At 44.0% G+C, this 20,403-nt stretch overlaps 3 protein-coding genes and 1 long non-coding RNA gene across 5 annotated transcripts in view; 2 read left to right on the forward strand and 2 right to left on the reverse strand.

Annotated features, from left to right (window-relative positions):
* Positions 1-741: 741 nt before the first annotated feature.
* On the reverse strand, positions 742-1,659 carry LOC129825719 (uncharacterized). Its single transcript, XR_008754923.1, has 2 exons — positions 1,482-1,659; positions 742-1,262 (listed from the first exon to the last, which is right to left on the reverse strand). It is a non-coding gene; the product is annotated as an uncharacterized LOC129825719 (long non-coding RNA).
* Positions 1,660-4,863: 3,204 nt separating this feature from the next.
* On the forward strand, positions 4,864-13,990 carry LOC129825448 (cysteine-rich protein 2-like). Its single transcript, XM_055885558.1, has 8 exons — positions 4,864-5,069; positions 8,218-8,312; positions 9,234-9,291; positions 9,482-9,610; positions 9,737-9,805; positions 10,175-10,269; positions 12,885-12,942; positions 13,083-13,990. Exons 1-8 carry the CDS (start codon positions 5,027-5,029, stop codon positions 13,157-13,159), a joined length of 624 nt encoding a protein of 207 aa, XP_055741533.1. The 5' UTR covers positions 4,864-5,026; the 3' UTR covers positions 13,160-13,990.
* Positions 13,991-14,163: 173 nt separating this feature from the next.
* On the forward strand, positions 14,164-16,792 carry LOC129825446 (retinol dehydrogenase 14-like). Its single transcript, XM_055885557.1, has 3 exons — positions 14,164-14,621; positions 15,124-15,350; positions 15,612-16,792. Exons 1-3 carry the CDS (start codon positions 14,268-14,270, stop codon positions 16,012-16,014), a joined length of 984 nt encoding a protein of 327 aa, XP_055741532.1. The 5' UTR covers positions 14,164-14,267; the 3' UTR covers positions 16,015-16,792.
* Positions 16,793-17,125: 333 nt separating this feature from the next.
* Positions 17,126-20,403, reverse strand: part of LOC129825445 (brain-enriched guanylate kinase-associated protein-like) — a 55,573-nt gene continuing 52,295 nt past the window's right edge. For both annotated transcript variants that reach the window (XM_055885555.1, XM_055885554.1), the window contains one exon: positions 17,126-20,262. In XM_055885555.1, the coding sequence (XP_055741530.1) occupies positions 18,760-20,262 (1,503 nt within the window). In that variant the 3' untranslated portion in view covers positions 17,126-18,759. The remainder of the gene's footprint in view (positions 20,263-20,403) is intronic.

Below are 20,403 nucleotides of genomic sequence, written 5' to 3' on the forward strand. Positions count from 1 at the left end.
GTAGAAAGGCTAGCACTGGAGTAATATGATCAAATTGTTGGGTTCTAGTCGAGATTCTAGGAGTCGTGTTTAGCACTAACTGAAGTTTATTTAGTGCTTTATCCGGGTAGCTGGAAAGTAAAGCATTGCAGTAGTCTAACCTAGAAGTGACAAAAGATTGGATACATTTTTCTGCCTAATTTTTGGACAGAAAGTTTCTGATTTTTGCAATGTTATGTAGATGGAGAAAAGCGGTCCTTGAAACAGTCTTGATATGTTCGTCAAAAGATAGATCAGGGTCCAGAGTAACGCCGAGGTCCTTCACAGCTTTATTTGAGACGACTGTACAACCATCAAGATTAATTGTCAGATTCAGCAGAAGATCTCTTTGTTTCTTGGGACCTAGATCAAGATTCTGTTTTGTATGAGTTTAAAAGTACACCTATCCTGTGTCCTCAGATCAGTGCAGATGAAGGAAATTAAATATTGAGATGAATCTGTTTTAGAGTATTTACATGATGCATAGGAAGTGTAGTGTACTGTTTTTTTTTAATCTGTTTCTGTATATATGAATTACAAATCAGCCTTTAACTAGTTAAATCATGTGTTCCAGTCTATTGCAGAGTTCAATGTGTCCCAGGAGCAGGATTGGTAAACACTGTTGAAGTGTATAATTGTAATACATACATGCAGACAGAGTATCATTCAAACACTGGAGTTTGGTACTCCTGGTATTGGATATGACTGAAAATCTCACCGACGTTCATTATTGAACTGCACCTTTATTTGCCAAGGCACAGTACATGATCAGTGAATATATTCAATGACAGGCTACAATGTGGGGGAACTCGTGCTTGGTAATAACTACATGTATGTACGACTTGCATCCTTGGCACAATAAAGTTATATAATACTCAATTCATAGGCTTTATTGATGCCAGTCAGACTGTTTTGAAGTCGATAAAACTGTCTATGATAGCTGAGGTTCGAAGCTAGGTTCTGAGCTAATATTTATACCAAACGTTTTAAGGTCCATACACAGATTGGCTAAGTAGATAGCTACACATCCATAAGTATACAGGTATTTTTATACTCCACTACACAATAAGCAAGAAAAAAGTTAGCTAGCTACATTACTTCAGCTGCATTGCATGGCAAATATTAGCAAGGCAAGCTTACAAAATTGTATATTCAATTAGCAGTAAATGCTTTAACTAGCTAGATTCTTTGCATCCACTGTTTCACAAGACGACAGCCTGGTTTGCTGGTTTTCTCAGGAGACCCTAAAACATTAAACAACACGATTTACACTTTTATACTCATGTCACAACATGCATAAAGCTAGCTAATGTTAGCTAGTCAGTTAGCTTGCTAAATAGCGATTTTTCTAAATGAACTTCATGACAAAAAAAGATGCATAATCGCTTGTCTCTACATGAACTATTATTCCTCTCAACTGTACATTTTTTTGCAAGATTCGTTATGACATTATAATGACTTACATTTGCTTCCATGCTAGTACTTTTGTCAGCCATCTTTACTGAAGAAAGTCTCCAGCGTTGGCTTGCATAGCGTCAAATTCGTCATGGGAACCACTCGATATGATAGGTCATTGCCCAGTGTTTGCCACTGGTGATTTGCATAAAGCTGGGAAATGCTGAACTTGTTCCTTGCCTCCCACGCCACGTTCGCGACGCCCAACGGTCCCCCGCCCACTCCGCATCTCTTCCATTGAAAATTAATTGAAAGCAGTGTTTCACCGCGCGGCACCGGCAGTAGTACACGGACTGTCAGTTACCTGGCAAGTTTCGATTTGTTTGGCGCTTGAGCGGTTCATATACTTCGAGTGATCACCTGCTTTTTACTTGCCATATTGGCTAACTAGCTAGCTAATACCTAGAAAATATATTATTGGAGGAGAGGAAGAGTAAAAGGCTTGCTAGCTAACCACAAAATTAAAAGCTGCAGTTGAAGTCAGAAGTTTACATACACCTTAGCCAAATACATTTAAACTCAGTTTTTCACAATTCCTGACATTTAATCCTAGTAAAAATTCCCTGTCTTAGGTCAGTTAGGATCACCACTTTATTTTAAGAATGTGAAATGTCAGAACAATAGTTGAGAGATTGATTTATTTCAGCTTTTATTTCTTTCATCACATTCCCAGTGGGTCAGAAGTTTACATACACTCAATTAGTATTTGGGAGCATTGCATTTAAATTGTTTAACTTGGGTCAAACGTTTCGGGTGGCCTTCCACAAGCTTCCCACAGTAAGTTGGGTGAATTTTAGCCCATTCCTCCGGACAGAGCTGGTGTAACTGAGTCAGGTTTGTAGGCCTCATCAAACCAGAGGACATTTCTCCAAAAAGTACAACCCTAGTCCTCATGTGCAGTTGTAAACCATAGTCTGGCTTTTTTATGGCGGTTTTGGAGCAGTTGCTTCTTCCTTGTTGAGTGGCCTTTCAGGTTATGTCGAAATAGGACTCATTTTACTGTGGATATAGATACTTTTGTACCCGTTTCCTCCAGCATCTTCACAAGGTCATTTGCTGTTGTTCTGGGATTGATTTGCACTTTTTGCACCAAAGTGCGTTCATCTCTAGGAGTCACAACACGTCTCCTTCCTGAGCAGTATGACGGCTGAGTGGGCCCATGGTGTTTATACTTGCGTACTATTGTTTGTACAGATGAACGTGGTACCTTCAGGCATTTGGAAATTGCTCCCAATGATGAACCAGACCTGTGGATGTCAACAAAAAATTGTGGTGAGGTCTTGGCGGATTTCCTTTGATTTTCCCATGATGTCAAGCAAAGAGGCACTGAGTGTGAAGGGAGGCCTTGAAATACATCCACAGGTACACCTCCAATTGACTCAACTGATGTCAATTAGCCTATCAGAAGCTTCTAAAGCCTTGACATAATTTTCTGGAATTCTTCAAGCTTGTTAAAGGCACAGTCAACTGTAAACTTCTGACCCATTGGAATTGTGATACAGTGAATTATAAGTGAAATAATCTGTCTGTTAACAATTGTTGGAAAAATTACTTGTGTCATGCACAAAGTAGATGTCCTAACCGACTTGCCAAAACTATAGTTTGTTAACAAGACATTTGTGGAGTGGTTGAAAAATTAGTTTTAATGACTCCAACCTAAGTGCATGTAAACTTCCAACTCCAACTGTAACTACCTTGAACTAACTTTGGCAAACGTGCAAACGCTAGGCTAACAGTTACTATTACTATTTGCCCGTGCAAAAAAATGATGTCTAAAATATACGACATTACACATTTTTAACGTTCTCATCTACTTTCACTTCTCTACTAGCTAGCAAGCTACATACGTTTTGTTGCCTAGACAGTAGTGTGTGACAGAAAAAAAGTTTACATCCACTTAGCTTTGCATTTTTGTAAATGTAGTTATATGAGGCTGTCAAAACCACACCAGAGATATTAGCGAAGGGGGGAATTAGCCATTTAATTTGGCAATGAATGAAGGAACATATAACGCCCCACCCAGCAGACTGTCGACCAATCGCGTTCACATTATCACGCCGCGTCACGCAGTTGCTAAACTAATCTTCACGCAATCCCTTCTCAATCTCAGGGTATGAGTCGACAAACCTGCCTATTTTCCTCAAAAGTATAATTTCACAATTCCAAATCAATACGATATTACAGAGAACAAGTTCATTATCTCACATCTGAAAATATTTGTAATGTTATACTTCTTGTTCACAAAATGTTGGGTTTTTGACCCAGTGCCCAATTGACTCCCATTCACTCCTTGGAGGAGATCGCCTTGTCCCAGAATCGCCCAGAATAAGGCTACCAGTGCTGTTTGTTCTGCCAAGTTATCACCAAGGGGAAATGGGCAACACTGGACTAGTAGTATTTGTAACGCTGACACTTGAAATACCACATAGAGACGCTGTTATTGTTAAGGTATGGTGTAATATAGGGTGCATAGCAGAGGAATAGTAGAAACGGGACCATGAGGGACATCAGTGTCTACTGTACAGAGACTGGGGAATGGAGCTCAGGTGAGGTCTGATTGTCTGTTACGGAGACCAACATTTCCCCAACAGACCAGTTCCACCCATTCTTGGTTGCTGAGCCAAAACTTTGGTTCTGGACAGACCATTCTGGAAGTGTTTATTTTAAGATCAGTGCATTCCCAGGCTCCAGAGGGAAAGCAAGCAAGCTTCTGTGGAAAATAGCAACACCGTTTCCATTTACGTTGATGCTGTTTAAGTGTGTTTATCTTATTATAAAAATAGAGAATGCATTAGTGGGATTTTAATGGAAGGCTATTTCTCTTGGAATCGAATCAAGAGCAAGAATGTAAATCGTTGTGAATAATGAGTTGGACTAAAGTCCTCTTATGAGGCTTGTCTCGTTGGTCATGTCTAATAGCCTTAGCTGAACTTCTGAATTTTTCAAAAATGCATTAATCTTTCCCCTCAACTCAGTATTCTAGGGACTTGTAAGAGCATCACTTAACATTCTGTCTGAGTAGCACAGACGTAGGAGAGCGTATCCTAACAACCACACAAAGTGGAAACAAACATGTCTGTTGAAAGATGAAGTGCGAGAGGGGTACTCTCACACTTCAAATATAGGGACACCTGACATACAAGTGATTACATTGACTCTCATTGAACTAATTCACTGTAAGCCTGAGCCTGCTGTCACATTTAAAATTAGCTCGCAAATATAAATAAGCACAGATATACTACTGCTACTAGGTATTATTTAGTTCAAATTTACATTTATGTTAAATTAAATTCCTGTCCTCGTGGACTAGGTTCACGTCTGCGGTGCAGTGGCCAAGGGAGCAATAAACAGTATTGGGACTGGGCCAGAATCAGCAGCATATACGTCATCGTAAAGGAGGGGCTATGTACATTTCCCAGAGTAATGTAAGGGAGGATGCTGTCTGCTATTTCCACTTTTCCATCAATAAAAGATAGCCGATTCAAATTGCTGAATTACAAAGAAAAAAGGATATAATATTCTCAAGGGGGCATTAGTCCAGAATACAATTAACATGGCATCGAAATGTCCTAAATGCGACAAGACAGTTTATTTTGGTAAGTGCATTTTTCAGATGATCATGCATATCCGTCCATGCTATCCTCCCATGTGTTTTATGTACGACCCCCACACCCCGAGTCAGCTATGTAATGACTATTGTAGTCACCGTTATTTTGTCTAAAATCTGAGCCAACTGTTGTAACGTTATAATTATACCGTATGCATATTAGCCTATAGATTGGGGGGTAGGTCTAATAAGCAGTTGTACTGCCTTTGATATATTGTATAAGAATGAACCAGTATTAGGCTATTTATTATAAGTATTGGTCAGCCTGGCGTTCCTATAGAGACTAAACCAATTATGCCTGGTTCCTGACTGTTAAAGACTTCAGACGTTCTGTGTGGTATAGTCTACATGTGCTTATGCAGTCTTTGTGTTGATTGACAAACCAAAGCCATGTCCTTGCAGGTGTAATCATTTATTATTTCATGAGGTCATATGGGAAACCTACTGTACGACGTCATGTGGCTCGTGGCTATACATCGGTCATATCAGTCCAATAAAACGCCAGCGGTGCGTAAGGGTTTCCGCGCGCACACCACTTACCTGCAGCTGACCAGTTGGGTTTTTGGAGGGATATAAAGTGAAAACATCTGTCCCCAGATTAGTGACATAAGCAGACTACCACATTGATGGCTACTAGGGGGATCTAAAAGCAATCTCTTATCCTTAACCGATAGCCTGTTTACAGAAGGCCTATTCAGGGAATGTGTTCGTAGTTTTAAAAGATTTGAGATAGCCTTTAGCCTAGCTGCGTGGCACAATAAAGAGATTGAGCTAATGCAATTAATAAGGTATAGGCTATTAATGTTGCTGCGCAGATAGATTGGCCCTATACCTTGCATATACATTATTAATTCGCAGCATATGTGTGATGGATCGACTTTGCCCTGATCTATCTCTGGAGAACAATAGGATTCCCTTTTCAGCACTAACTGGCATGGACAGCTCCCAGCCTCCCAAAGAATGAAATGGAGTGGAGCCGCGCGCGAGCCGACCGGCCAAACCGCACCCTTAAAATGACAGAGCATGGGTGTAAAGTGTGAGACACTCTTAAAGAAAAGCAGATTCAACATGTTCATTCATATGGTCGATCCAGACCTGTTGGTCTCTGTTGAAACTGAAACATACTGTATATGATTCAATCCAGTATCATACATTTTTATCCCACTTCCCTGTCATAGGAAGCCCCTATACACCATAGTAAAAAACGAAATAAAGAAATAGTTTTGATAGTTCTTCTTATACTATATTAGACTCATTTTTTGTTAATTCATAAATTAAAAACAGTAAGCAGATGGTACTTGCTTCTGGGGTTCTTTATTTTTCGTGTATAATAGTCAGTGGCAGTGTGTCAGAATGAAACCTCTGGAAACCTTGCAACACTTTTCACTCATCTTGAAGCATCTGTTTCTTTTGCCTAATTAGTCCCCAAATGGGCAATGGTTTGGGTTTTCTATCTGGTAATGAACGACAGAATAAATACCTGGTAGCCTTGAAATCTGCTCGCTGTCTGAGACATTGAAAACTAAGCATCTTAGTACTTTCACTTATGGAGAGGTCCCTTAGAATTTTCCCTCTGAGCCATACTTTTGTAGCTTGTCACTCTTTTTTTGTTTGTTCCCATTATTTACACACTGCTCCCCCCCCCTTAGGTTCATAGTTCCTTTAGTCCCTGTCTGCTTGATGGTATCCTTGAGTGCTGCTATATCTGCAGTGTTTACTTCTCTCAGTCTACTCCCACTCTTATTATGAAATACCTCATATTCTGTCCGTGTCCCTCTGCCTCAGGAGTTTAGATGATATATGTTATGTAATTCCCAGTCTTTGATTCAGGCCCCATGACCTCTCCTCTCTCATTTTAACATTGTAATCTGGGTCATTACATAATAGTCATCACCCATATCTCTAAAAGTGTACTGACTTTGTGGGTAATTTAGTGTTGCCCGTTGCTGTCCTTGAAAGACACTGATAATAATAATCCTCACTCCTCTCTGACTGTCAAAGTTATCGGCTGTCCCAATTAACACCCTATTCCTTATGTAGTGCACTACTTTTGACCAGAGCCCTACCTGTGCCATGGTCAAAAGTAGTGCACTACATAGGGAATAGTGTGCCATTTGTGATTTAGCCACAGAGTCCTGCTCCTACACTGCCACTGGATGGATCTCATCAACAGATACAGGAAGAGACATAATCACATATTGTACCAAAGGGCAAACAAAATACCCCTTAATCAACCTTAATTATTTAGAATGAACAACCCCCCACAGCCTCCTCTCTCACTTTCTCTCCCTGTGTGTGTGTGTGTGTGTGTGTGTGTGTGTGTGTGTGTGTGTGTGTGTGTGTGTGTGTGTGTGTGTGTGTGTGTGTGTGTGTGTGTGTGTGTGTGTGTGTGTGTGTGTGTGTGTGTGTGTGTGTGTGTGTGTGTGTGTGTGTGTGTGTGTGTGTGTGTGTGTGTGTGTGCGCGTGCGTGCGTGCATGCTATGCTTGTGCAGCTAGAAAAAGTAGAGTGAGAGAACAAGAGAGAGAGAGAGACTGGAAGGGCAAGAAGAGAGACAGACGGAGATAGTGATAGACAGACAGACAGACAGACAGACAGACAGACAGACAGACAGAGAGAGAGAGGGAGAGAGTGAGAGAGAGGGAGGGAGGGAGGGAGGGAGTGAGAGAAAACACCCTGCAGGGACAGCACAAAGTGCTCACTGCCTCCCACTTAACTGTGTCTTGCATTAGTGACAGGTCGCCAATCTAAAGAGGATGGGATATCTGAGGTTAGAGATAACAGCCTTATCTTCACTACATTTCTATATACTATATTGACCAACACTCTTATAATGAAAGGTGTTATCTAGAACCTTAAAGGATTCTTCGGCTGTCCCCATAGGAGAACCTTTTGAACCCTTTTTGGTTGCAGGTAGAACCCTTTTAGTTCCAGGTAGAACCCTTTTGGTTCCAGGTAGAACCCTTTTGGTTGCAGGTAGAACCCTTTTAGGTTCCACGAAGAACCCTTCCTACTGAAGCAGCTCACTCTGTAGCGTCTTATACTGAATTGACATGTCTCTCTAAATGGGTAAATTCAACTACAAATGTCAGTTTCCTGTACAGTAATGTAACCAGTGTCCCCCCCATCCCTCACACAGCGGAGAAGGTGACATCTCTGGGGAAAGACTGGCACAAGTTCTGTCTGAAATGTGAGCGTTGTAACAAGACCCTGAACCCAGGGGGCCATGCTGAGGTAAGAGGATTCAGTAGCTTACACTCATAGAAAAATAGGTGCTATCTAGAGTGGCGCACTGCATCTCAGTGCTAGAGGCGTCACTACAGACCCTGGTTCGATTCCAGGCTGTATCACAACCGGCCGTGATTGGGAGTCCCATAGAGCGGGTTACAATTCGCCCAGCGTCGCCTGGGTTAGGGTTTGGCCGGTTGTGACGGCAGGCCATCATTGTAAATAAGAATTTGTTCTTAACTGACTTCCTTAGCTAAATAAAGGTTAAATTAAAAAAAAATATATATATATATATATATAGAATTGAAAAGGGTTCTTTGGCTGACCCCAACGGAGAACCCTTTGAATAACCCTTTTTGGTTCCGAAAAGGTTTCTACTTTTTTCACACAGAAACAGTCAGAAACTGCAGGGAGTGTTATGTACAATAGAGAGGAGTAACTAAGAGGACATTTTGGCTCTGTTCCCATAGATCTATGGGAAGGTTATGGAGGATTAAAGTCTCACGGGGAGAGTATCGGCATTCTGAGAGAGTATTCTGACGTAGCCTGTTCATCAATATAGCTACTGTACAGTACTATACAGGGACCTAGGCCAGTTACGAACAGAGAGGATGGGCTTCTATAGTTAATTTAGGGTACAGTAGGCTACTAAAGTGTGGGGTGCTATCATGTGTAGTGTGCAGTGCATCTAAATTCCATTGGTTTCCTCTCATTTCTGTTGCATGTTTCACAGATCCAAAGATCCCTCTAAAGCTACACCGGCTGTTTTAAACTCAAGTCAGTCATGTAGAATTCAATGCTAGAGTGAACGTCAATATGTGATAGTGGCATTTTTACTTCAAGTTATACCAAGATCCACCCCAACAAAGTCCAATGTGTTTGTTCCCAGATACTTCTTCTGCTCATTGTCTTTCCCTCTGTTCACAGCATGATGGAACTCCGTACTGCCACAAGCCATGCTATGCTGCCCTCTTTGGACCAAAAGGTGCAATACATGAACTTTATAGCCATCCATTATTTAGTTATGTGTGCTTTATGTGCTTATAAAAACACTTTATTTATTTACAGTAAGCATATAAGATAGGCCTAATGTATGCGTTTGCAGAGAGACTTATAAAAGGAAACTATGATCAATGTCTTTGTATGTTGACTGAATTAAGCATTTCTCTCTGTAGGTGTGAATATCGGAGGTGCTGGCTCTTATGTCTACGAGGCGCCTGTCAATGATACCCCTGCCAGCGTTTCCACGGAAACAGAGGCCAAACCTGAGGAGAAGAAAGCTCATGTCAGAGGCCCAGTGAAGGGTAAGCAACATGAAAGAAAAGAGTAACAGATCTGCTGTCATGTTATTATATCCCGTATGAAGGTAACAGTGTATTTTCATCACTGGCTGTAACAAGCCTCTTCTTCTCAATCTCTTTTTGACACAGCCGCAAGCTTCTCCACTTTCTCTGGAGAACCCAGCAAATGTCCAAGGTGCAGCAAGACAGTGTATTTCGGTACGTGTCTTATGTTATTGCCCATGCCACATTGGAGCTCTTATGTGCTAATGTGTGTGTGGACACAAACTCACATCCTCTGTGAGTGGGTGTCCAGGGGAATATGGTGAGGTGGAGGAATGTTGTTTCCATGGTGATATGTCTGACATCGGTGTGTGTGTGTGTGTGTGTGTGTGTGTGTGTGTGTGTGTGTGTGTGTGTGTGTGTGTGTGTGTGTGTGTGTGTGTGTGTGTGTGTGTGTGTGTGTGCGTGCGTGCGGGTGTGTGTGTGTGTGTGTGTGTGTGTGTGTGTGTGTGTGTGTGTGTGTGTGTGTGTGTGTGTGTGTGTGTGTGTGTGTGTGTGTGTGTGTGTGTGTGTGTGTGTGTGCAGCTGAGAAGGTGACGTCCCTGGGGAAGGACTGGCATCGACCCTGTCTGCGCTGTGAGAGGTGCAGCAAGACCCTGGCCCCAGGCAGTCACGCAGAGGTGACAGACAGGAGACTGGGAGGCGGGGGTTGTGGGAGTGGGAGAGGGGGATGTTGGGAGGGGAGTTATTAGAAAGATTCCAGGAAGCAGAGCCATAGAAATACAGTTAGACAACGACTGCTGGGCCGCCCTTCACATACAGTAACATTGACTTGAATGGAAATCAGAGTCAGATTCACCTTTTTTTACCAAGTACATTTTCACATACACAGAATTTGACATGAAGTGGTGCTGCTAGCAATATGCAAAATATACAAAGAGAATGTAGAAAAAGGGATTTACACAATCTACACATAATCTACATACAGTATATGTAATATAAATACAATAGACATAGAACAATTACACATAATAGAAGAGTAGATTCTAAATGATAGTTGAAAATGTGGTGAGAATATACTAAGAATATACTGAGACTGTACCATTTATAGTGAAATATACTGAGACTGTACCATTTACAGTTGAATATACAGAGACTGTACCATTTACAGTGGAATATACAGAGACTACCATTTACAGTGAAATATACTGAGACTGTACCATTTACAGTGGAATATACAGAGACTACCATTTACAGTGGAATATACTGAGACTGTACCATTTAATGTGGAAAATACTGAGACTGTACCATTTACAGTGGAATATACAGAGACTACCATTTACAGTGAAATATACTGAGACTGTACCATTTACAGTGAAATATACTGAGACTATACCATTTACATTAGAATATACTGAGACTACCATTTACATTAGAATATACTGAGACTGTAATATTTACAGTGAAATATACTGAGACTGTACCATTTACAGTGGAATATACTGAGACTGTACCATTTACAATGGAATATACTACAGTGCATATACCCAATACTACACTGTGTATACATTGCAGTGCAAATGCAGTGTAGTGCGGTAGTTCTATTTCTATGGCCAAAGATAGATACAGTAAATCTATGGCCATAGATAGATACAGTATTTCTAAGGGCATAGATATAAACTCAGCAAAAAAAGAAACGTCCTCTCACTGTCAACTGCGTTTATTTTCAGCAAACTTAAGATGTGTAAATATGTGTATGAACATGACAAGATTCAGCAACTGAGACATAAACTGAACAAGTCCCACAGACATGTGACTAACAGAAATGGAATAATGTGTCCCTGAACAATAGAGGCGTCAGAATCAAAAGTAACAGTCAGTATCTGGTGTGGCCACCAGTTGCATTAAGTACTGCAGTGCATCTCCTCCTCATGGACTGCACCAGATTTGCCAGTTCTTGCTGTGAGATGTTACCCCACTCTTCCACCAAGGCACCCGCAAGTTCCCAGACATTTCTGGGGGGGAATGGCCCTAGCCCTCACCCTCCGATCCAACAGGTCTCAAACTTGCTCAATGGGATTGAGGTGCGGGCTCTTTGCTGGCCATGGCAGAACACTGACATTCCTGTCTTGCAGGAAATCATGCACAGAACGAGCAATATGGCTGGAGGCATTGTCATGCTGGAGGGTCATGTCAGGATGAGCCTGCAGGAAGGGTACCACATGAGGGAGGAGGATGTCTTCCCTGTAACGCACAGCGTTGAGATTGCCTGCAATGACAACAAGCTCAGTCCGAAAATGCTGTGACACACCGCCCCAGACCATGACGGACCCTCCACCTCCAAATCAATCCTGCTCCAGAGTACAGGCCTCGGCGTAACGGTCATTCCTTCGACAATAAACGCGAATCCGACCATCACCCCTGGTGAGAAAAAAACGTGACTCGTCAGTGAAGAGCACTTTTTGCCAGTCCTGTCTGGTCCAGCGACGGTGGGTTTGTGCCCATAGGCGATGTTGTTGCCGGTGATGTCTGGTGAGGACCTGACTTACAACAGGCCTACAAGCCCCCAGTCCAGCCTCTCTCAGCCTATTGCGGACAGTCTGAGCACTGATGGAGGGATTGTGCGTTCCTGGTGTAACTTGGGCAGTTGTTGTTGCCATCCTGTACCTGTCCCGCAGGTGTGATGTCCGGATGTATCGATCCTGTGCAGGTGTTGTTACACGTGGTGTTGTTACACGTTGTTACACGCCACTGCGAGGACGATCAGCTGTCTGTCCTGTCTCCCTGTAGCGCTGTCTTAGGCGTCTCACAGTACGGACATTGCAATTTATTGCCCTGGCCACATCTGCAGTCCTCATGCCTCCTTGCAGCATGCCTAAGGCACATTCACGCAGATGAGCAGGGACCCTGAGGATCTTTCTTTTTGTGTTTTTCAGAGTTAGTAGAAAGGCCTCTTTAGTGTCCTAAGTTTTCATAACTGTGACCTTAATTGCCTACCTTCTGTAAGATGTTAGTATCTTAACGAACGTTCCACAGGTGCATGTTCATTAATTGTTCATGGTTCATTGAACAAGCATGGGAAACAGTGTTTAACTTCTTTACAATGAAGATCTGTGAAGTTATTTGGATTTTTACGAATTATCTTTGAAAGATAGGGTCCTGAAAAAGGGACGTTTCTTTTTTTGCTGAGTTTTTATATAGTATTTATGTGGCCATAGATAGATACAGATGCCTTTAAAGCTGTGTCAGGAACTGTCTCAGTACAGTACATTATATTTATTCCATTCTGTTACAGCATGATGGGCAGGCCTACTGCCACAAACCGTGCTACGCCACCCTGTTTGGGCCCAAAGGTAGGCTCACTCACTCAGAACTCTCTTCCTCTTAACCACATGAAAGATAAAACGCCTTATTGCTATGGCTTACATGTATTATGATATTTCATATACTGTATATCACCATATTCTGATGTCTTTCTATTGTCCCATTCCAGGGGTGAACACTGGAGGTGTAGGAAGCTACATCTACGATGAACCCAGCACTGAGGCAGAGACTGAGGCCCAGCCTTGAGTTTACCCATACCCACCTCCACCCCCACCCAGACCTCTTCAACATTGCCTCCCTTACCCTGACCTTGTTACTAACCCCAGTCGTAGATAGACTCACCCTATCTGTATTTCCAACCTCTGCCTACACGTTCGACTATGTTCACCCATGCCCTGATTAAATAGTATTGTCTCCTTTAGGCTATTCAGCATCTACAGAAAAAAAAACACATGTCAAATCATACATAGTGTAGGCCTAACTCACGGGATGGATATTTAGAATGTTCTGTTGTATTTCTACATTATTTATACCTCCATTTTGTGTACGCAATTTCATCTTTATAGCTTCTCCCTTCTCCGATCTAGCTTCTCCCTGTGAAATACACAGTAGGTTCATGGGTGTCCACTACCTGGTTGTTCGTGTCAAATGAACAGTTGTGTGTAAGATGTACAGTACACTGTTTATTAAATGATAAGTTACCATATGGTTTGACTCTACACAATACAGCACAGATGTATAGGGGAAGATTTGGGGGTGGTAGGCCTACTGTTTGTCATTCCCTGAAAACGTATGTAATTTGTAATTTGTTGTGCTCCTGTAATGACATGGCAGACACAACTACCATGTTGATTGCCAAGCTATCTGCTATGGGCCTATTTTCACCCTGCAGTATAGAGACAGAGTAGATAGATAGAACATACGCCTACTAGGAATGTGCATTAGTATTAGCTTATTGTTGTTGGTGACTGAATATGTTTTGTACTTTGGGTCTTTGAGTCTTTGTTTGGGTTTTTGTTACTGAGAAGAACAGTGGTCATCAGAGTTTTTCTACAATAAAATTGTGAGAACATGAAAGGTTGTTTTGTGTCTTATTTGGGGAAATATATAAGGGTGTTACTTTACAAGAAGCTGTAAATGTATTACATAATGGTAGCTACAGCCTAATTACAGTGGACAACACAGCCCCCTACGTGACATCACCAATGTCTACCAGCAGGGTGCGACTACTCGTTATGTAGCGAGGTGTCACGAGCATGTGAAGGTTTTGCAAAGCCTTGTGGATGTTGTTGTTCATTCCTTGATCACAGTGTTACATAAATATTGTAAGTGAAACATAAAAGTCTTCGCTTTAATGTCAGCTGCGATTATTGTGGCCGCTGTTGTCGGCGGTGGAATACTGCTAATTGTTCGCAGAATGTTCCCCCGGAAGAAAGCGGTCGAGTTGCTCCGGTACCCGGCCGATATGATGCGGGGAAAGACGGTCATTGTGACCGGGGCGAACAGCGGCATAGGGAAGGCCGCGGCTGGGGAGCTGCTCAAACTCCAGGCCCGGGTGATCATGGCCTGTCGGGATCAGCAGATGGCTGAGGAAGCAGCGCAGGACATCAAGAAGCAAGCGGGGCCAGAGCACGGAGAGGTGGTGATCAAACAACTGGACCTCGCCTCGCTTCAGTCTGTGCGGAGCTTTTGCGAGGAGATCCTGAAGGTAAATGAGCATTTTGCTGAACTTTATTGGGGTCAGTCTAGGCTAAATAACTATTGTACATAAGGCAAAAATGTCAAAATGTTATTCTGGTCCGCGAAGACTGATGCAGTGGAATATTCTGTTGTTTGAGCTGTTGGAGGGTCTCGTCTCGTTCATTCCTTGACCATCATACTAGGGCTGTGTTTTTTTTTTAATTAATGTTACCTTTCAAAGCGCCATAGTGAGCTGTCCAACGTTCTGAAACAGTCACATGTACACATTCATTTAGCGTTTTTTTTTTACAAAAGCTATCAACATCAATTCAATTGTAAAGGGATTACATTTAGAGATAAGGTCTTCCTTATTACAATTCCTTCACTTGAAATGACTTGCGTTGATTGTAGTTTCTTACTCATGACTGATTGAGATAAAGAGACCAACATGACACCACTAAGCAAAACCTCTCCACTAATGGTACAGTATGTGTGCCTCATACATGTCTTCCTCTGACTGCCCCTGTTAGGAAGAACAACAAGTCGACGTGCTCATCAACAACGCGGGCATTTACCAGTGTCCCTACACAAAGACAGAGGAGGGTTTTGAGATGCAGCTGGGGGTCAACCACCTGGGTCACTTCCTCCTCACCCACCTCCTTCTGGACCTCCTCAAGCGCTCCTCCCCCAGCCGCGTGGTGGTGGTCTCCTCCAAGCTCTACAAGTATGGCAGCATCAACTTCGACGACCTCAACAGGTGTGATTGGTTCATGTTATGTTGTGTGTATTGTGTTTTTACCTGGATCCCATTCATTAGTGCAGACTGTAGCAAAACGGTTTGCACAAAAAAACCTATTGTTTATTATTGGACAATAGTTCAAGTTAGTCTTTCCCTGTTTCGGTAAGTTTTCTTTATTTTGGTGCCTAATGAACACAACCCTTGTGTAATGTCTGTTGTGTTTCTATGGATGATTCTCCCCTTGAGGGATAATGTTTTCTATTTCTATCTCCACTACAGTGAGAGAAGCTACAACAAAGCCTTCTGCTACAGCCAGAGCAAGCTGGCTAATCTGCTCTTCACCCACCAGCTGGCCCGGCGCCTGGAGGAGGAGGGCGTCACGGGGGTAACGGTCAACGCCCTCACCCCAGGCATCGTGAGGACCAGGCTGGGGAGGCACATCCACATCCCCTTCCTGGCCAAACCTCTCTTTTACCTGGCCTCGTTGTTCTTCTTCAAGAGCCCACTGGAGGGCGCTCAGACGCCACTCTACCTGGCGTGTTCACCCGACGTGGAGGGCGTGACGGGGAAGTGCTTCGCTAACTGCGAGGAGGAGGAGCTGATGCCCAATGCGACGGACGATCAGGCGGCTAAGAGACTGTGGGACCTGAGTGAGACCATGGTGGGGATAAAAACTCAATAAGGGACCTGGGAGACCTGGGATCCAGAATCTCTCCTAGAGACCTTATGAGAGACTTGCCCTGGGAATCAAGTGAATTGGGAGATGATTGATTGATTGATTCTTGGGGTTTCATTGGAACTGGGGTCAATGGGTAAAGTTTCCACTGTTTTTAATTGACCTCGGTATGTGGGTGGGTGGGTGCGTGCGTGTGTGTGGGCGCCTGTGTGTGTGCGTGCGTGCACGTATAATTGTGTGATGTGCAAATGAGGTGTGGATGGTGTGTGAGTGTGATTGGAGGTGTGCATGCAGAGTGCTAATACTGAGCAATGTGCCTGTGAAACTGAGAACTGCAGTCTTCCATGAATGTGTAACTAAGTATATCCGTTCCCATAGGAACCAGCTATTCTATCTTCTGTACTGTCTTCACCAGTGTTCACTGAATCACAAGTTCACACAGTCAAAGTGGAGGGGAGCTAATTCCCAGTAGCGATTATCAAAGGGGAGCTGGACTGTCATATTGGCTTTTACCGAGTGCTAACATGATTGGTTCTAGTGCTATAGAAATATCTCCGGGGTGGTTTGAAAAGCCAACAGGTATCTAGTTCAGCAGCTGTAAATAAATGCGAAGGCAGCTAAGCTCATGCATCCTGCAGCATGCACTTGGCAGTAGAAAAAGGAATAGGAGACTGGTTGTGTTGTGTTACCTAATCCAGTTTTCCTCTCATGAGGTGTTTGAAGTGTAAATTCGTCGCCTTCTGCTGTGACAGGATGGACGGGAACAATAAAGTTGACAATGAGATTCAGATTCAGTCAGATGATGTTGATGCTGTGGTGGCTCCCTCCTCTGGATAGATGTAATCTCTCAAGTAATTCCCTTTTCGCTCCAGAGTGAGTGAGAGGAGGGAATGTGTTTTGAATGTCAATGCGGAGGTATGGCTAATGCTATGAATTATATAGTCAAACAAAATAGTCGACAATCCAAAGATAATTTCTCGACACATGTGTATGTGCGCACACACACAGTTTGACTTGAATGCTTTTAAAACCATTACAGTGACATTGTATCTGTGATCTTTCACACTAAATTACATGGTATTTATTTCCCACACACACTAAAACAGTTGAGGCAGCCTTGGAGCATCAAAATGCGTAGTTTGTGCTTTATTAGGTTAAAAGAAACACAACAGAAATATAGAAACATGCATCATGGTGTGATAGTAACAAGCATGCAGTTGCTTGATGGGGGCATGAGGATGAGAATCTGAGGTAGAGTGGGACAGGAAAACTTATCCAAAGGTTATAGAGAAAAAATAGTATCAACGGGTACGACAAATGTTTACATCTCAAAAGAAGTCCATTGTTAACAAAATAATACCTACATTAAGTGCTCTGGAAATGTTTAAATCATGTCAAAGCAAAAACTGAATGAGTGTACAGAGCTGCACTGAAATGGATTCAGCCTAGGGGCATCTATATTTTTTTGTAAAAACACCTAGTACTACAACTTTAGCCCATTCCCCAGGCCCTTTACAGTATAGTGCTGCAACTTTAACCCATTCCCCGGGCCCTTTACTGTATAGTGCTGCAACTTTAGCCCATTCCCCAGGCCCTTTACTGTATAGTGCTGCAACTTTAACCCATTCCCCAGGACCTTTACTGTATAGTACTGCAACTTTAACCCATTCCCCAGGACCTTTACTGTATAGTGCTGCAACTTTAGCCCATTCCCCGGGCCCTTTACTGTATAGTGCTGCAACTTTAACCCATTCCCCGGGCCCTTTACTGTATAGTGCTGCAACTTTAGCCCATTCCCCAGGCCCTTTACTGTATAGTGCTGCAACTTTAACCCATTCCCCAGGCCCTTTACAGTATAGTACTGCAACGTTTACCCGGATACCCCATTGGTCATACATATTTTACTCTGCATAAATGCAGCACAGTTTTCAGCCTGTGATTGACAATAAACAAATCTATAATTGTAGTTTAGACAGTCCTCTGAATCTTCAACATTCTGAGGACTCTATTCAATCCACATTGAGGAAGTTCAGCTTTAAAGCGTGATTGAAATTCAAAGGCAATGTTCCCGCTTTAAGGGAGGCTGCATTCACGCTAAACGCTGCGTATGTCGGGTCAATCGGAATTGACCTTTACATTTCTATGGCGGAATCTTTAAAGATTGAATAGAGCCCCCCCGAGTATCTCTCTTTGATTGGCAGATGCTCTTAACCAGACATATTTACAATGTGTTGCTGCCCACACCTGATTGAATTGTAGTCATTTCTATTACATTTTTGTTGTTGTAATTAAATATATGAATATATTTCAACAGTTACTTTAAATATTTCCTTTGTCTACAAGCTCACTGTGCTTTGTGTACAGCACATGGAACAACTGGTCTCTGGTACCTCCAACGACTATTTTATGTACCAAAGGTAGCAAAGTCTTTTCCTACAGTCCCCACTCATTTGGCACAATAATGAATTGTCAATTCACCTGATCCAGACAAACTTACACATTCATTGTAGTGATGTGAACCACTAGTTTGTCAGTTTTTCACAGCTGTGGCAACAATCTGATAAATTCATGCTTAATTACTGTATCTTCCAACTGTCCTTTCAAAATGGATGTCCTTAAACTGAACAACTGGCTAGCCTCACACTAATCAATATGTTCTGCTAGATTCACCAAGACTTCTCACCTCACATCCCACCAGGGAAAGAGATGGATAAAAAGAGAGTGACCAGTAAGTCAGAATACCTTCTTCTCTCAGTTCAGAAGTGTTCCATACAGCTGGGCTTTGGTGAGACTGTCCTTTCTGGAAAGTCCCAATGTGCCAAAATTGTGATACTGCGGTGGAGGGGGACAAGGTGGTGGCGGGGGCGGTGGTGGACTGCCCTGGGGGGGCGAAGGCGGCTGCATCTCGGACTGGTAGTGCTGCTGCAGTTCGGCAGCCATCTCCAGGGACCTCTGGTTTAGGGACTCATTGGAGCTGTTGGGGCTGATGTCCACGTAATCCTTGGTCTGTCCCACTCCTCCCCCGGCCCCCGCCACATCAAAGCTGCCCTCCCTGTTTTTGGGGCTCCCTGAGTGGTAAAGGCTGGGCTCCGACTCCTGGCTGTCCTCCTTGGCCCGGTAGAGATGGGTCTGGTGGGCCTGCTGGTTGTGGGACTGATGGGACTGACGGAGGCCCCCCACAGGGCTGCACTCGGGGCTGGGCGTGGAGAAGCACGCCGGGGGGTCCATGATGGGTCCTACCCCTCCCTGGTAGTAGTCGGGCCCCTCCTGGAAGCTGCTGTAGAGGGGTCCAAGGCGGATCTTGGCGGGCCGAACTGAGAAGTGCTGCTCGGAGAAGCTGTAGGGCGAGGCCCGACCGGGCGAGCAGTACGAGTGGGAGTTTAGATCCTCTGCGCTCAGCTGCCTCCAGCGGCCAATCGGCTCCTCCTCCTCTGGTGCCAGCGTGCTGCCGCGGCGGCTGTCTCCGTAGGCAACGCTTGGTGAGGAGGAGGGAGGGAGGGGTTCGTAGGGCTCGCTGAAGCACGAGGACATGGTGCGGCTGTAGACGGGTGAGCTGCCATTCTGGTGGTGTGCTCCACCATGATCGCCGGCCTGCTGGAAGACGGCGTGGACCTTGGCGAAGCCTCCACCGCTGGGACTGTCCTTCTCCCAGGAGGAGTCGCTCTTTCTCTCATAGTCTCCCCCATCCCTCCAGTCCATGTAGAGGGAGTGGTGGTGGGGAGAGGAGGCTGTGCTGCTGGGGGGGCCATTGCCTTTGTTGTCATCTGAGCCCCCTCCGCTGAAGCTGGAGTAGGAGCTGCCTGAGGTGGGGCCCAGAGAGGTGGGGAACTTGGCGAAGCACTCCTGGGAGAAGCCAGACCTCAGCCCCAACATGGTACCCTCCTCTGGGTTACTGTCCGTGGAGTTCTGGGGGCCGTAGAGCAGCTTCCTCTGGCTGTGGACGTCCATGCTTGGCCTGCGTTCGCGGTTCTGATCGACCGGGCAATAGAGGGCTGTGTCGCTGCTGTACAGGTCTGACTTGTATGCTGCCCGGAGGCCCAGGCGCTCGACTCTGTCCAGGGTGTCCAGGAGGAAGCCTTGGTCCTGGGGCTGGGGGCTAGGCGAGCTGGAAGCTTGGCTGCCCCTGCAGGCCTCGTCGGGCTTCTCCAATACCTTGGCGATGACGGAGGCGGGGACAGAGTCAGCGTAGACGGTGTGGCAAAGAGGTGAGCCATCCATGTGCATGGTCACTCGTTCCTGGAATTCAGCAGGCAACTGAGAAAGACAGATGGTGAGATAGTGCAAAGTTCATGAAAGATGTAAAAAAGACATAGAAACTACAAACATAATTTTAACACATTTGCAACAACTTGCTGATAATGGCACCATATGGAGAACAGACAGGAATTCAACTTT

Source organism: Salvelinus fontinalis, chromosome 27 (genome assembly GCF_029448725.1).
Source record: "Salvelinus fontinalis isolate EN_2023a chromosome 27, ASM2944872v1, whole genome shotgun sequence".
NCBI lineage: Eukaryota > Metazoa > Chordata > Actinopteri > Salmoniformes > Salmonidae > Salvelinus > Salvelinus fontinalis.